The sequence below is a fragment of the Seriola dumerili genome, unplaced genomic scaffold (assembly GCF_002260705.1).
Source record: "Seriola dumerili isolate Sdu_G_001 unplaced genomic scaffold, Sdu_1.0 BDQW01000468.1, whole genome shotgun sequence".
Taxonomy (NCBI): domain Eukaryota; kingdom Metazoa; phylum Chordata; class Actinopteri; order Carangiformes; family Carangidae; genus Seriola; species Seriola dumerili.
The window spans coordinates 2,536,262-2,553,861 of NW_019174723.1; the positions used below are offsets into that span (position 1 = coordinate 2,536,262).

Consider the following 17,600-nt stretch of genomic DNA (forward strand, 5'->3'; position numbering starts at 1 on the left):
ACCTGGCAAGAGTAAAACACCCAGGCAGAAGCCACTGCAGGGTATCTACTTTGGGTGTCACAAAGTGTGATTTAAAGGATTTGTGTTCTTACTTAATGATGACCACACTGACTGTCTGGACACCTTGAATCCTGTTGTACTCCGACTCCAGCTGTGGAGGGAAAACCAGACTCGGTTAAGTTGAAATAAACAAGCCTCCTTTTCAGACAAAAAGGGTCTCACACACATGCTTAAATCAGCCAAGTCATTAATTGCATGCCTGAACCTTATAAGGTAGCCTTAGCTTAGAGCACACGACCACAATTGAGTTGAGTTTATCCTACAAAGGAAGGAAGGACGTACCGTGTCCACCACTGCTTCAGAGATCTCATTAAAGGCTGGAGAAAAGAGGTCCTCGAGCTCAGGGCTGTAGACCAGGGAGTCGGTGAAGTTGACGAGAGCTCTGTAATAAACTAGAAACACAGGGAAGGAGGAGGAGAATCTGTCAGCTAGACCGCACAATAACAGACAACGACCACAGGCTCAGCATTAGATTATAAGCCAGATTCGAGTCGCTAAATCTATTAAAGGCGATGTGATACGGGATACTGCTTGGGAATTAATTCCCTTAGGAAAGCCTTAGGTTAAATGTTGCAGAAAGTAAAAACTGGAAAGCATGACTATGGCTTCAACGAGAGCCACATACAAATTATGGCGTCTATTTCCATATCTCAATTGTGGTTGGGTCTGCACTGAAACCGACAACTGCAGCGCTGCACCGCACGTAGGAGCTAACGAGAGGCACACGCTGACACAGGCACTCAAATATAACTGTGAAATTACAGTATCAAGGCACGTCTTCCTCTCCGTATGTCGCACGGAAACGCATACCCAATATGCTCAAACAGTGGCAGACAGACGCTGATAAAGCCCCTTTGTTGCAAAAGTGAAAAGTGAGTGCAGTGTCTGAAAACTGATCAATGCGAACATTCAGATACTCGGTGCATGGCTATCCGCCAAAACAGCAGGGCCAGAAGGTTCGCACCAGACCTCCTGACTGAAGGCTGATGATATCAGAGAGCTGGAAGGTAAGTGGGAGTCTGAATCAGCATCACTGCTTTGCAAACGGCTGCAGAGGAAGAAGAAGAAAATCCTCTGTGGATAACTCTGGAAAGGGGCCTCAACATTCCCGCCACATGTACCAAGTCAAATACATCAGGAGAGCAGCGGGGGGGGGGGGGCAGCGGGGATTGTATCAATGGCCTACAGAGAGGCTGTGTGAGCTGACTGGTCATTAAACATATAGGTCAACTGGTTGAACATACTGAAGCTGCAATTAGTTCCCCTTATTTTAACTTGTTTGGAGTTCCAAAATTTCCCAAGTAAAATTGGGAAATCCCGTCAGTATAAATCCAGATTTTTTTGTTTTTCTGGTAAACTGATTTTCTTTCAAACCCTTGCAAGCAGCAGGTTGGTTTCACATCTACAGTGTCCACTAAAGTGTCCTTGAGTAAGGCACTGAGCCCTGCTACACTGTGGCTGAACCCTGCCCTCTAATCACTCTGAAGAAATGCAGCAAGGGGAAGAGAGACAAAATTCAATTTCTTTTTGCAAAGTGAAAAAAAAAACAGATTCTCTCCTTTGTCCCTTATCTACTTGCTCTCATGTTGTCCTGCATACAAAAAAACTCCACCCACCTGCTACACAAGTGGGTTTAAACAGACCATAAAAAAAGGCTTTTTATGCTCCATTTCAATTTAAATGCATTGGCAAGCAGGAAGTGACACAAACTCCACTGTGCTTTGTCCAATAATAACGTAAAAAAATGTATTTAATTTGATTTTTGATTTGCACATTAAAAGGTCTCATATTGTATAAAGTGAGATTTCCATGTCTTTTTTGATTATAAAGTAGGTCTTGGTTCTATATTAATACTGGGAAACTATCAAAGCACTCAACAGAGAAATGCACACAGCCTGTATTCAGAAACTGAGCCTTGAAACGAACCGTTTGGACTTCTGTAACTTTGTGATGTCACAACAAAGCAGTCACCACATCTCAGAGGAGAGACTCAGAGCCTCTCCTCTGATTGGCTCACCGACCTGTTGTTACTAGAGCCTGAGAGAGGAGATGTAAAACTACATTGAGATGGTTTTTGGTTCTTAAAACAGCAAGTATATCTTCTTATGGATATGAGAACTTTGAATAAAACACTGGAAAAGTGTAAAATATGACACCTTTAATAATGCTACTACCACTTCATATGGTAGACATCTTTTGCTTTTTCAATTCCACAGCTCATAAGCTTGCCATTTTTAATGATCAGCTGTTTCTAAAGTTATGTTGCCTTTTGAGTATTATGATTTAACTTCCGTAAAAAGATAAATTCAACTCAGTAATACATTTTTCTATACCAGTTCTAGATAGAATATGTGACATATTGCCAATATTGTCAAATTCTATGCAGCATATAATCAGCTGTGTGATAGATATCCATGAGCTATATGAGTAACTCATTATCAACAAAAATGTCAGCTGTATTATTATAATTCCAATGTCACAGGCTTAGCCCATGAAACTTAAAATAGCCCAGGCCCGCAGGGCGCCCCGTTCTCACTCTCCTGCCAACACTTTGTTAGAACGGGCCTGCCAGCCTCTGATTTCAGACTGGCAGTGTGGGTTTAGAGAGGAAGTCAATATTGGTACTGTTTCTTGCAGTGAGCTGCTACTTGCAATGCCAAAAGCAAAGAGTCATGTTATAAGTAGGAATCGGCTGAGCCTACAAACATACATGCCCAAATATGTCCAAAACAATAGATTTGCAGGCACACACACACACTGACATACACACAACATGTAGAAACTACACTGTATAATGTTTCTACTCTTTCCCTGCTCTTTGGTTAATTAAATATCACTAGACGTGTGGACACTGACAACACACATTTATCATGCTTACCAGGGGCTATTTAATTAAAAGTTCAAGATTTTGTGTCTCACACTCTGCCTGTGTGTTCACTGTGTTAAAAGGCCTGTGGGGAGCCTTGCTGCCTTATGCTCTGCTGCCTAAGCTATGGCTGGTAAACAGCTGTCCTCCTCTTAACACTGTTGAAACCCCTTTTCCTACTAGCAACATTGGCACTACAAGACATCCCGTTCCTGGTGAGGAAAAGCCTCATTTATGACAAAGTAAACGGGGCGCTGCCTGTGAAAACACACAGTGAGGCGAACATGTAACAGCAGAACTGCAGGCGTTAGCACAGCCTGGAGTGGTTCCTTCGCAGGCTGTTACTTTCAGACTTACAAGAATAATTATTGGGCCTGAATGTGGAACCAAAAGACAGGCAACATCAAAGTTACTCATCAAAGCGCCTCATCTGACCCGCATATAATCTAATCACTTGAGTGGGTACTCGCCGCCGGGTCAACAGCAGCTTGTAGCCCCAACTCTCTCTGAGCTCGCCGCTTTTGACGTTACAAGCTGGCGAGTGTGGGACCGCCGCCGCCTGAGATCCTTTGATTAGAGAGCCGGGTTGTGCCCTGCTGCTAACGAGCGGCTCTTTTACTCCAAGACCCATTCTGCTATCCATCACTTACTGTTTCCAGCGGGAGATGGGTAGGAGGGGGATCCCCTTGTCAAGCACAGCTACCATCAAGGGTGATGAAACTTTTGGAGTGCAGACATGACGGGTGGGATGAAAAAAAGAAAAAGGAATCTGGAAAAATAGCATTCCACACTCTTAATTCAAAAACTTATTTAGCTATTAAAGCTGTTCAGTAGAACTGTGGTGGCTTTGTGTGAAGGGCCCCCCTCTGAACACATAGAGGCCTATGCAGAAGACAAAGGCTTGATTGAGCAGTGAGCCCTTGCCTGGCCTTTAAAGCCCAGCCGCGTTGGGCTTGACCTTCAGCCCCCAAGGCAGCGCCCACGGCACCGGCCCAGCGCCACCCGAGCCACAGAGGGAGGGAATGAGGCAGAGTCGGAATCTGTAAGAACAAGGCCCAAACCACACTGACTGACTGACTGCACCAACGATCCCATCGAAAATCTTTAATAATAGATGTTTCTCCCTCCCATGCGCTTTTTCTCTTTCTCTCTCATCTCCATCTCTTTCTTAATCTCTGTGTGTCTCGCAGTGTTATATATTCAGATGCCAGCTGCCTCTTTCTCAGCTTAACTCATGTAGACAGGACCCCTGCTACTTAACCCTTTTGCTGGTGGCCGGCCAAAAAAGCTCTGTCTCCAAGCCCACTCATTGCTCTCTGGGGAACTCTTGGGAATAACTTCTGGCTTCACTATTATGCTAGCTCCCACAGCCTGCAATATAAAAGCATCAAAAACTACCATTGTAAATAATAAAGCATGTTTCTATACTCATGTTGTAGTCATTCTTGTCCAACAGCTGGTTCATATCATGGGGATGAGTTGTCTGCATGAGGTTGAAATTACAAAAAGTGCTTTTCAAATTAAATAGTGGAAGTGCTGGCTGTCCACAAAGATGAGTAATTATGTAATTCCAGGATAACTTTACAAAGACGTTTTCAGCTGGGAACGCAAGTGTTGTCATTCGAGTGTGACGGACTCTATTACTCCATGGAATAACCCCATCATTTTTCCACCAGCATCAAGAAAACGCCAGGAGATGCCTGCAAGACACTTGGAAAAACAGACTCGCTGGACTCAAACACTACATGCCCAAGCTGAGTCCTTTCCTTGGAATGTTATCTGAGAGTGTGTTTGGAAATGGGAGTGCATAACTGAGCAGAGCAGGTGACAGGAGAGTGTGCCAAAAACAAGAGAGGAGGAGAAACCGGCAGCATTAAAAGAAGAAGGAAAGAAGAAGTGCACGAGGACTTACTGTAGCCTGGTTCGACTGGGCTCTGTATGTTCCTCATATATGAAGAGTCCAACCAGTGTGCTATGGCAAGCGATGAGGGGGCAAGGAGCAAAGAGCAAGAGACAGTGGGGAGAAGAGACGTGGTGCAGAGGTCGACGGGGCACAAACAGGAGCCAGAGGTCAAGGATCAAACAAGAAAAGCGACACAAGGACCAGGGAGAAGGATCAAGTTAGCCAGGCAGGTGCAGAGAGGTTAAAGTTTCAGGAAAGTTAGAAAGGAAATGATTGGAAGCAAGGAGAGAAAATAGAAAGTGACAAATCAGAAAGTGAACTGGCAAAAGAGTTTTCTTAACAGAAACAGAAAATAAGGAGGAGTTCAGTGAAATAAACACAATAAAACAGCAAGAAATGAAAATCAAGTCGTCATCACAATTTTGGAACAAGCTATAAAATGTCAGCATCAATTTCACAAAATCAGCAGTGCCTGTAATCATTACCATCCACATGCTGTGGATATTCATGCTTAGTGGGACAATAGGCTGGGATTCTGTGGTTTTTTTGTTGACTAATGAATTCAACAAGTGTCTGTCTGGAAGCAGACAAGGAAGTCTGCTTGCATGACAGCGTCAAGGAGGAAAGGTCAGAGGGTGTCTCTTTAGAAGTGACTCTTCTCTGGCGCAACAGAACAAAGAGGATATCCTACAAAACAAAACACACACTTCCACGCACAGCTCTTCACATCTCTGCTGTCCGACACGCAAATCCACCCTGGGACTTTTGCACAGACACAGGGAGGAGCTGCTTCCTGTTTTCCCTCCTAAATGGAAAGAACTGAGCACCATTAAAACCGTTTTTTTTTTTTTAAACCAAAAGTTAAGCCCTATGCACTGGCACCAGCAACAATGACCATGTTCTGTTTTGCGGTGACTCATTCATTCTTCCACTGCTTTGGATGGTTACACCATGGGGCATGCTCTGAAATGTCAGCTGAGGAGGCCTCTTGTCGCTCCCAAACATGAAACAAGGACCCTTGTGTAAATTTTGAATTTACAACACATTTTCTAGTATCTGTTCACTATCTTCCAAAAATGGGACTAAATTATTTCATAAATTAATACAGATTTGAACAAATTTTTATTCTTTACACTGGAACTCGACTGATAAGATTTTCCAGCTCTGATCCTGATTCTGTCCGAATCCACTCCATAAACTTCAACAGACAGTGTTAAACAACGGCCCCTTCATAATCAAGTGAGTGTGCTGGATCCAGCTGTTTTACAGCTGCACATCCAAAAAAAAAAAAAAAATAAAGGCTTCTGATAGTCCATTACTGTAGCTGTGTCAGAGGAGAGTAGATTTAGAAAAAAGTTGGTGTTATTTGCTTTTCGGTTGACTGTAGCTGCTGCAGCCAGGTGAAGAGCAGGTAAATGAGGTTAGAGAGAAGAATACTGCAGACTTGGCAAGAGTTTCTGTAAAACGATTTAAAGTCTACAAAGTCCAGCCAGGAAACAGATGACAGAACACACACCCCCACCCCCTTCCCAAACCATTTGAGGTCTCCCTCAAGAATAGTGACCCAAACTAATTAAAGCTAATGAAGCATCCGCTACTTCAAAGCCTGCAGATATGTTGTGATCCTTGTCGGAGTCGGAATGGGAGTGAGAGCCAGACATGTGCAGATCGGGCCATGATCACTGACTGAGACAAAGCAATCACTGTATAACAGCATGAATGGACAGGAAAAAACATCAGAGAAAAGAAATGAAAGAAACAAAAGTAACAAGTAACAAAATTGGTGATGCATTCAGAATCAGAATATACTGGGTGTATATCCAACAGAGGAAAAACAGTTAAGAGCTTAACAAATCCCAGGAGAGGTATTATTGGATATGGATACTCTCTAGTTTTCAACCAGGAAGCCACTGATCAACCGAGCTTTATCCAAATAAACTCTCAGATCTGGGAAACCTATGGGACAATTAAATACCCCGCCAATAACAACAAGTTCTAATGCAGTGTTTGTTTTGGAACACAACAAACCATTTTCTTAACTCCAGTTTAAGGTATTCTCTTCTGGTTGCAGCATGGAATATCATGAAGGGTATCAAAATAAACAGACGCATCAGTTACAAGCCCGTTCTCAACACCACTGCAAGGAAAAAGAGATCACTCAAACAGACGGACAAGCCCTCCTCCTACCAAACCCACAATATCTCTTTCCTAAAGAGGAGCGGCACAAGCCAGATCTCCAAGGCAATGCATTTGTTATTGGTACAACAGAGTGCAGCATCATGGGGTTAGGAGCAGTAATAAGGCTCCAGTCGGTGACTAAGACCATTCAGCGGTGGTGTTTCAGAACAATGCCCACCCTGAGTGCATTGTACGCAGCCACACCAACGATTTACTGTTTGTGAATGGAGGGTACCGGCTTTTATCAATGACTGGCACAAGCAATTCAGACAAGGTTCAGACAGGTTAAACCAAACATGTCCTTCAACGTTGCAGCACCCATGTTTTGTCTGCATACGTTACAACCACCTTGTCTACAAATGGGAGTACTCTTGCGTCAGTGTGTGACCACCTTGAGGTGGTCTGCAGCTGCCAGCATTCGTCCCTCCGTGCAACTAGTACCCGAGAGGCTCCCTGTATCGCACACACAGGGACACACACACAGACACACACACACACGGGGGCAGTGCCACTGAGACACACACAAACACACATATCACCAACTGCTCATGAAAAAGGCAGAAACTCTGAGTGGGTGGCCTGGTCACTGCCCTGTCCTGCTGCCCGGGCCAAACTGACAGACAGGCTACATTACCCTGATGTATTGTCCACTTATGCTGCAACATCTGTTCTCCTCTAGAGATAACGGAGGAATCTGAACCTGGATTGTGTTTTGTCAGCAAGCAGCCACTAGTAATTGATGTGATTAAGAAGAAAAACCAGCTGAGGCTACACAAGAATGCAGCAACCTGTCTGTGAGTCAGCCTCCACTCGAGTCCATCTGCGTAGTTCAAGGACAGCCTGACCTATAAGTTTACATAAAACATCCCAGAAGACTTAGCACAGAAGGCATCTCACTGCTCTCACTACTTAAATCAACTGAGAAACTCCAAGCTGCATGTTTAATCTCAAATCAACATGTCACACAGCACTGAGTAAATCAGTGACTGTTTATGGCACTATGAGTTTAAACAGACTTCATTTGACTTCAAGAAATACAGTTAATAGTCTTTTCTCTGCTACACATGATCACAATTTAAACATTAAGTCTAGTTCAGGTTCTGGCCAAATATGCAGTGATCATTGTTTAAATGATTTGTGGTGGTTCCCGAGCTTTGCTTAATCAGGAACGAACTAATACATTTTTTTCTTTGATAATGTTCCTTCCCTAAAAGGGGTATTTGTAAGTTTTCTCTGCCGTCAACTGTGGTTCTTTGCCGGGAGTGGGTGGTGATGATTGTCATCGTTGCGTCTCACAGCGTCGTGTTCAGCCACACATGACAAAATATGACTAAATGTTGCTCCTTAACTACAGGATCTACTGCCCCCAGGAGGCCAAAAAAAAAAAATCAGTTAGTGCAACTTTAAATGCGATAAGGAAATGCTACTCTCTGGTGGACAGTCTATAGACTGGTGACATTGTTTCGAAACAATATTTGGAATTTCTTGTCATTGTCATTTTTACATGTACGGCGATACAATATGGCCGAACAATTATTCGAAATATTATCAAAAATCACACCAGGGCCAATCGCAGGAAGTGCAATTTTTTCATAAAAGTAAAACGTGTCCCAACATACAAACATATAAGTGTTTGGTGCAGACACCAAAAAAAATGTATAAATAAAAAATTAAAATCACATTATCATCACTTTTATTTTATTTTTTTCAGTGAAAATTAAATGCAAAGATTACCATTCCTACTACAATCATGACTCATCAGAATTGTAATATGATTTCTTTTGCATATCATTAAACCCTGATACACAGTATGTTCTCTAAACTCTACAAGTTTATATCAGCTAAATATATTTTCCTGGTTCATTTATCGGTCAGGTCATTAGTCTAGAGATCTGAATTCTCAAGCTTTTCATCCAAAATTAGCACTGGGAGCAACTTAACCCCAGCAGCCCCTCAGCAGCCACCATCACCAGTACCATGGTAATCTTTCTTTCTTTTGCTTCTAAACAAAGTGGCTAATATGCTCAGTTCACTGGGAATGCCTTGTAATAGAGCCTGTGGAACAAGGAAAGGCTCTCACAGATGAGATAAACTAGATTTTGTCTCCCAGAAATCTCTTTGGGGCTCTTAGTGTGGAGGTCAAAACGAGAGGTCAGGAGGACATGGGATGCAACCTTCGTATCTCAAGAGAAGATTCCAGACTGTGATTAGACAGAACAAAGAACAACAATGAACAAAAGACTTTCAAAATAGCCTGATCTCAATAACTGTTTACACTCCAGATGTTTTTCTTTTCTTTTCTTTTTTTCCTTTTTCACATCATCAACGTATGAGGCTGAGACAGAGGGAAATGGGAATTCCTTAACCTTCTGCAAATAGTAACACAACAGGATACAAGGCATAATGGAGGCAACTGTGGCACCTACGTTTTCCACTTTACAGTAGTGGAGGAGGGAAGGAAGGCAGAGGCTTGCGTGAATGGTCTGGACAGCTAACAGGACAGAGACACTCAGCAAAAGTATTCAGCATTCAGCACAGGAAACCGAATTTCCTTCCCATCGCTATCATGCTCAGATCTATATATGGAAATAGCCGGCCTCCTCCAATCGCAGCACCGTGATCAAACTGAGAAGAATGCAAATGTCCTGCCGCCTCCGAGATAAGACAATATATTAAAGAAAGAACTGCATAATCTCAGCCTCCTGTTTAATTGCCACATTAAAGGAACATTGTCAAAAGCTGGGAAGTTTATGGAAACAGAAGCAATAAACCAAAGTAACGAGGGGATGTTTGTAGGCTCATGTCACACCACAAAATGTGAGAACATTAACAGGGAATATTTTTCCTATCCTGTGCTGTCAGGAGAGCAAAATCTGTATTTTTATTCTAAGACTTTTATATTCTTTTTGTGCATCTCTGTCTGCATGACTAACTGACCCGGACCTGAAGGATAGAGGCGCCATCGTTGACACCAGGATTTGGCAGAGAAATGCACACTTCAAAACAACCTCAACTTTGCTGCAGGAGGTTGACATAAAACTTTCAGTGACTCAAATGATCTGCAAAAGCTCCTGTATTTACTCTTCATTGCTGCACTGCTAAAAAACTAAACAAGACTAAACCTTCAGTTAAACCTTGCTGACCTAATTCATCACAATCACATTCTGTCCGGCTCCTTTAACTACCACAAATTCAGCAAGGCCTCACAACAGTGCTATTTCTGTGAGCGAGGCACATGCTATATGCCTCAGCTCTGATGTCAGCTGGCAATAGCAACCAAAACAATTACTTTGCCATGATGTCATCAGCTCCAGCAACCTGTCGAGTGCCAGCGTCTGGCACCAAGGACAAAGTAAGACGGAGCAGCTATCAGGCCTTTGTCTTGAATAAGGAGGGAAATGGTCTTGATGATGTGATGTGTTAGGATATTGACATTGGCATACACAGAAAAATAAACTCAATAGAAGTAGGACTTTGTGTTGTGTTAAGTGATAAGCTGGATTTTTAGATGTGCGTTAAGGGGTTATGAAGTAACCTCAGCAGTTATGTCAGTAGCTTTGCTGCACTTCTTCAAAAAACAACTAACTACACATTGGGCCTATGACGACTAAAGGTCTATTTTGGTCTGTCTGTGATGTAAACATCATGGTAACATATGGTAAAATCTGCGGTCGTCAATCTAAAAACAGCGGATCCTACATTGCACTGTGAGACACGTCCACCAGTGGCTGATTTGGAGCTTTGGCAACCGAAGAAAATTCAGTGTCAGTGTCAGAAATTTACAAGCAGATTCTCACAATGTGACTGCTGCCACGTCCCACGTCCTCTACAAACCAACCAATCAGAATACAACATGAAGTGGCACAAAATGCGGTGGCTGGTGTGACCTGGCGTATACACCATTTTTTAATAATCTTTTGAAAAGAAACACACACACACAAAAACCAAAAACAACGGAGATGAACGACAAAAAAAAAAGAAGTTTGTGACTCTGGCAAAGAAGAAAACCTTGCAGAGCTGCATTTTCAGAAAACAAGAGAGGCGCAGATGGATGACACATGCTGATGAATGTACCACTGCTTTCATATAGTTTTTTTCTGTTAACGCTAACCCTTCATAAAGCCATGCTTCACCATGCATTCGCTGTACAATCTGACATGCCTCAACCTGATATCATACAGTTTAACGCAGGCTGAGAACAAGACTTAATCAGACAGAGCTCACTGCTTTCTATTCAAGTGAGTGGCAGAATAAAATAAACCTGGATGCAACTTCAAAAAACAAAGATACTGTGGGGAATATAATTAACGCTTGATACAATCTATTTCTGACTAGAAATTCAAAACCCAGACCATAAGCATCTATGATGGGACTCCTGTTAAAGGATAAGTTGTTTTCTTAATATAATACTTGCAGTACAGGGAGGGTTCTCTTTGAGATAAGTATGTACAGGGATAGTGCATATACTCTAGGTATGTCAATACTGGTTGAAGGGGTTTCAAAAAATGTGAACCTATCCTTTAACCTCATGTGTCAAGCATAAATCCAGCTATAGTTGAGTGTCAGCATTAAGATGGCAAAATACATCCGGCCCACACTTAGGCCACATGCTCGTGTGTCCTCTGGCCCAGAGTATGCCCTGGTTCCATGGACCGAATATGGCCCATATACAGCATGATTGTCAGGTGCTACTCCAACATCTGGACCAATTCTGGTGCACACACAGAAAATCGGGTGTCAGCCAGAACTGGAGGATAACAGCCAGAATATGGTATAAGTATATGGGCCAAACTCGGACCAATGACCCAGGCGTATGTTGGGTCAGAAGTTTCATTTTGCTGTCCAAACTGATATTTTTGAGGCATCCTTGGGTGATGCCAAGTAGCATGCAGATATACAGTATTTAATGAAAAAGTCAACTGGTAGAAACTTTTTTCTCTGTCTGCAATGAAAAGATATTTAGAGATGGCATAAACAAGAAAAATGCAACGAGAACAGAAGCGTAACGAGCAGCAGCAAACCACAAGCATGATTAAAGAGTGGGAGACATCATGCAAAGTTTAATACATTATTTACTTTCCGCTGCTACAGTACCATGTGATATAGTGGGGTCCCTGCATATAAATACTTTTCAAGTCCACATAAAAATAAGGGGGCTGGGAAAAAAAAAAAAAAAAGTGCAGTTGTGAATGGAATGCAAAACAGAGATGCTCTGCAGCAGTTTTTTATTGTTCATCGAGCTTTCATGTATCTTATGGCGCTGTCACCTCTGCACTGGTTAAAAGGATGAAAGAGGAGAGGAGATGTTTATGTCTCGGAAGACAAAAGCCGACGCCCCCGTGTTATGACCAGGCTCTGGCAAGTTGGCGAGGAGTAAGGAGAGGGTACAGCAGGATGTGTCGGCATCATCATTCAGGCACAGACAGACATCTTGCACAAATGCACACACGCATGCGCACAGACACACATATTGCTGCATGCCGCCACTTGAGTCACAGATGGGGGAGCTTTAGAGGACTGAATGATCTTCCACACATAAATAAAATCTGTCATACGGAATTGTTAGATCCACTAGATTTTCTGGACCCTTACTTGTGCTCTCAGTGACTGGAGGCCACGGTGTGCTCCCATCATCCTCTCCACTGGGCAGATCTTTGGAGAGAGAGACAGAAGTAAATGGATTTGGTCAGTGCACAGGTTCAAGGTCAGGAGAACACATGCTTTTTTTTTTTCTTTGCTTTTTTTTTTACTTGTGTAACAATAAAATCTAGAGGCGACCCCTTGAAGAGCATGCATCCTGCAAGTTTTTGTTCATCCAAATGCGTAACATTCCCTTGGTGTCAGTTTTGGGATGAGTTAGCAAGCTAAGGAATGCATTATGAAAAACATAACTCCCATGAATTAAGGGCAGCTGTTGCTGTGGTTTGGAGGGGGTGGGGGTGGGGGTCATACCTCCGGAAGCTTCATCAGCAGCAAAGTCCTCATCATCGTCAAGCAAGCTCTGAGATGCCTTGACGTCTTTCTCCGCCTCCAGGTCCTCTGGCAGAGGGACCTCTCCCCACACCTTGGAGGCCTGAGTCACCTGCAGCAAACACAAGAGAGATTTATAGGGGTTGAAGTTTCAGTTGAAGGCGGAGAAAGGTTACACCCAGTGCTATACATGGACCCTGGAAGGGTGGAGGGAAAACAAAAGCTGTGACGGGAAACAGGGCATTGTGATATGTTTACTTTTACTATTCATTATCTCTTAGAGGGCTTCTCGAGAGTTCATGATTAGAGCTCAAAAGGTTCTTAATAGCACTAATGTCCAAAGAAATTATCCCTACTTGCTATGTGTGTATTTCTAATCTAAATCTAAAGTTGGCAACAGATAATCACAGCTGACTGCAATGACACACATGTGAATACACACATGCAAGCACACACTGAACAAATCCTGGGAAAGCAGCTGACATTCAGAACAGAATGACACAAATCTGTCTAAGTATGCTTTAAACTTTGTCCCCCCAGGGAAAAAAATTTAAAAAAAATAAAAAATATCCAGCATACCACGACCAGTTCTTTTACAACCAGCTCCTCACCCAGGAATCAGGAAGGAATCTATCACGGAAACATTATGTCATCTCCAGCCGCAGTAAAAACACCTCAGATAAATGCAACACCTCGAAGGGCAGGTTGCTTCAAAATCCGTCATTCATTCAGCAGGTTATATGAATGGAACAATAGCAGGGGGTGTAACTGAAGGACGGGAGTGGAAACTGAAAAAGCAGTGCCTGGCCTCAGGCTACAGTGAGGGCCCCGAACTGAGGAGAACCAATGTTAAGATACCTCTGATTCTCTTTTGATACCAACCGAAATATGTTTGTACCACCAAGTATTGATTTCACGTTCTGTAAGATGGCATTGGATGCTAGCTCAGATCTGTACTTTTCTTAACTGAATTCTAGACTGTTTTAGTTCAGAAAAGTTCTTGTCTAGCTATAAATGCCAACATTGCCATTCCTAGAGCAAGTGTATGGCTAAAAAAGGGTTTTGGAGTGAGACATTTTTTTACTGTGTTCGTCAGCACAGAAAGCTAGCCTGAGGCAAAACTACTCAAAGTCACATAAATAAAAAGACAAGAACTCCCTCCTCTTCCAGTCCACCTCATAGACCCATACGCTCTCTCAATGAGGAGACACAAAGCTTAGGCAGCCACTCTCGTATCTGATCATCTTGATAAAGTTCGCTGTGCCTGCCCAAGTGGAGCACAGCGTGGGTTTTATTATCTCTGCTCTCACCTCATCTCAGCATCCAGACTGCCCAGACTTCAGCTATAAGTTTAGTTACGACTCTGGCAGGATGCCACGCCTGGCATTTCCAGTTGGCATGGCCCGCCAGTTCCTATTTCCACCGATCTCTGTCATGGTAGTTTTCCCATTTAAATGGCTCCAGCTAATAAATAACTCGATCTATCCCCCCAAATCCTCTCCTCCCCTGACTGAACACCCTTACAACAACAATCCCGGGCCATTTTCAAAAGGAAACTGCTGACTAACCAGATTCTTTTCAGTTGTGCCGACCAGCCAACCATTGGTGTGATCATCTCCTGCTTCCCACTCCCTTGGGATGAGGTATCATCTGGTCACACTGGATGCCATCTGGGCAAAAACAACCTCCACAAACTTACAGATTAGCCTTTGATGGATGAGTCCATATTTGCATCTGATCTTATAGCTAACATGCTAAGCTACACTTGTTTGAGAATGTCAGCCCGGTCTAATCTTAGGGAGAGTCGGGAACCACATATGAATTTACTTTCTCACTATGCTACTGTGTTCCAGTTTCAAAAAGCTAGCGCAACCTTTACTCTCAGCCTAGGAGTTGAGACACGTCTGTTGTGTTGAAGTTATCGCTCCCTCAGGAAAAAGGTCTTGACCTGCTCTGTAATTATTTGAACTCCACCCCAACCTAAGAGGACATCGGCCTCAGAAGCTCTCCTTGCTCCGGTAACTTGCCGCAATTTACAATGGGACACATGGCCACCAGCTATATGCTGGAATAAATTTTTTTTTTTTTTTTTTTTTAAACCAGGCACCGCACATACGCACAAGTATCGTGCACACATGCAACACAGACACACACCAGCACACACATTCCGGCCAAAAGGAATTCCACTGTTTACTTATGAATTACTCTGCTCACAATGCACAATGTTTGCCCTGCAAGACGAAGCGATGGCGGCTCTAGAAAAAAAAAAAAAGGGGGGAACAACAGAATCCACAGATAATGAGAGACAGGTGACACTTTACAGAAGAAGCCTTAAGGATGGGACTTAAGTTTGCCCAGCTGTTGTTTGGAGGGACCGAGGGAAGTAACTGCATTTTGGTCCATGAACAATAGATAAGCAACATGACAGGAAGCTGAACATTCTGGAAAAAGATTGACGACCGAGCCAAGATCCTTTCAAGACAGCACTACCGTCAGCTGTCGTTGAGCCTTGCAGCTGGAGACCTGCTGTCAACTCCATTTCCTAACAAAAGGCTGGCTTGTCAGCATGTACATTTTCACTGGCTATTAACAGCTAATCAGATTTTCATGCTTCTTCATTTCCCAAAAATGGATAACAAGCCTCCCAATTCTCCACAGCTTCTATTTGTAATACAACGAGAACAAATGTTTCATACGTTTTTTATTTCTGTTATCTGAGTTAGAGGGATGAAACTAAGTTCAAAGTTTCATCATGGGGATTTAGTATTTCAACATAGATGCTGAGATAATGCGGTGGTGGTTAATGTGGCATTCATTTTTCCAGATTCACCACTCCTACCGGACTTTAATGCTCCTTACCCTACTTGTTTGGTACCTACTGTATGCTGACTTTATATAAAATACACAAAATGATAGGGGGCAATTTAAGCACAGGATTCCAGTCCATACACGTTTCACACAACGACACAGATCCAACCTTTTGCACCACTCAGTTTGCCAGAAGAGCAAATCCTCGACCAAGTCACTCGCAATGTGAATGCACGGTAAAATGGACTATAGAGTTTAGCCTATTAGTGTTGACTGTTTGAAAAACATACAAGTATTTAGAAAGATGCCCTACCTTTCAGAATACCAATAGTTTGCATTAATTTCTGCAGAGACTTGAAATCTGTTTGAGATTTTCCATCAATCACAGTGAACATGACATGGTTATTAAGTTTGGAGAACTGCGCCTCGGTGCTGCATTTAATTAAAAAAAAGGTATAAGGCTGACCATATCTGATGGTTGTGTTATTGTCAATAAATCCTATGAGATAGTCTGTCTCTCAAAACTTCATGGTTACCCCAGCTCGTCTGTGTCAATCAACCCCAAGCCCATTCATTCCTACTGAAGATACAAATCTTTAAAATGAGTCATAAATATATACTGCAGTTGATTTAAAAATTAAAAAACAGCCTAAATAATTTCCCTAAACAGCTGAATACTGTCGTTTTTAGCAAACATTACTCAAATATGGATGGAATAGAACAGATCTTTACTGTCCACCAGGGTAGAAAATTGTCTTTGGCTCAAAAAAACATGACGCATGATAAATGAATCAAAACAAGGACGGTGAAGCAGTTGGTGCTAACAAAGGGCAAGGTTACATTACACATTACAAACAGTTCATTTCTGTGGCTTAAATCTCATGTCACTTTGCAGAGGAAAGAATACCGATGGCACTTGAGACTGAAAATTACTTAATACATTTTTAGTTGCCAAAGACACTCTATAAAACCTTTCACAGCTCAAAGGCTCAAATTTCTGAGGTTTAGCAACTACTCAGATGGCCATGAGGAGAATCCTGGAGAGTTTATTCCAGGCGGGAAGATGAAAAGTAAAAAACACTCTCAGCAAGAGTTTTGTACACCAGTTCTAAAAATTTGCTGACCAGAGCCTTAGTGTGGTCTATATAGGCAGCCTCACATAATGGATCTGTTTTCTGTACAAGGCCAACTAGGGCAATTTCCTCATTCTGAAGCAAAGTAAAATATTGCTCAATTATCATAAATTCATTTGTAGGGGAGAATAACACAACAGGGGAAGGAACTCAACCTTGTGCACAGTCAATGCTCACACTGAGCACGTCTGACTTGCTCCCACAGACTCTCTGCGGGCGGTAGGAAAGAAAATCTGTAATCCAGAGAACTAACCCACTGTGCATCTTCACTAGGCTAAAAGCTGGACTAAAATCCAAGAAGCATGAGCTGTTTCGTGGCTGTTAAGCAGAGTCAGCAGAGCGACGTCTGTGCCTCTGGCGCTCTTATGGGGAAACTGGCGTGGGTCAGTATGGAGGAACATGTATCTCAGTGCAGACTTATGTGTTTTAATAGTTACTGGAAAAGAATGGGGCTCTATGGTACAGAGGGATAAGCTACACCAGGCAAAAGTTCTGACATCATAAATTTTAGGTTTAGCTACTGGATAGAATTCGCAAACAACTTTGTGAGGAAATCGAACCCAGAATGCACGGGACTGAGTTTGGTAGTTTCTTGCTATTCCAGATGTTAGAGAATAGCAAGGTATCGGAATCACAAATGTCGGAGTTTGCTGTGATACACCAACAAAGAAGACTTTCCAAA

The 17,600-nt window shown here is 42.7% G+C and overlaps 1 protein-coding gene across 1 annotated transcript in view; it reads right to left on the bottom strand.

Annotated features, from left to right (window-relative positions):
* The window catches only part of hspg2 (heparan sulfate proteoglycan 2), a 65,728-nt gene extending 51,081 nt beyond the window's left edge, over positions 1-14,647 (bottom strand). Inside the window, exons 1-5 of the mRNA XM_022763066.1 lie at positions 14,636-14,647; positions 12,960-13,089; positions 12,600-12,659; positions 343-452; positions 93-151 (exon numbers count right to left, since the gene is read on the bottom strand). Of these exons, the coding sequence (XP_022618787.1) occupies positions 93-151; positions 343-452; positions 12,600-12,659; positions 12,960-13,089; positions 14,636-14,647 (371 nt within the window). The remainder of the gene's footprint in view (positions 1-92; positions 152-342; positions 453-12,599; positions 12,660-12,959; positions 13,090-14,635) is intronic.
* Between the last annotated feature and the right edge of the window lie 2,953 nt (positions 14,648-17,600).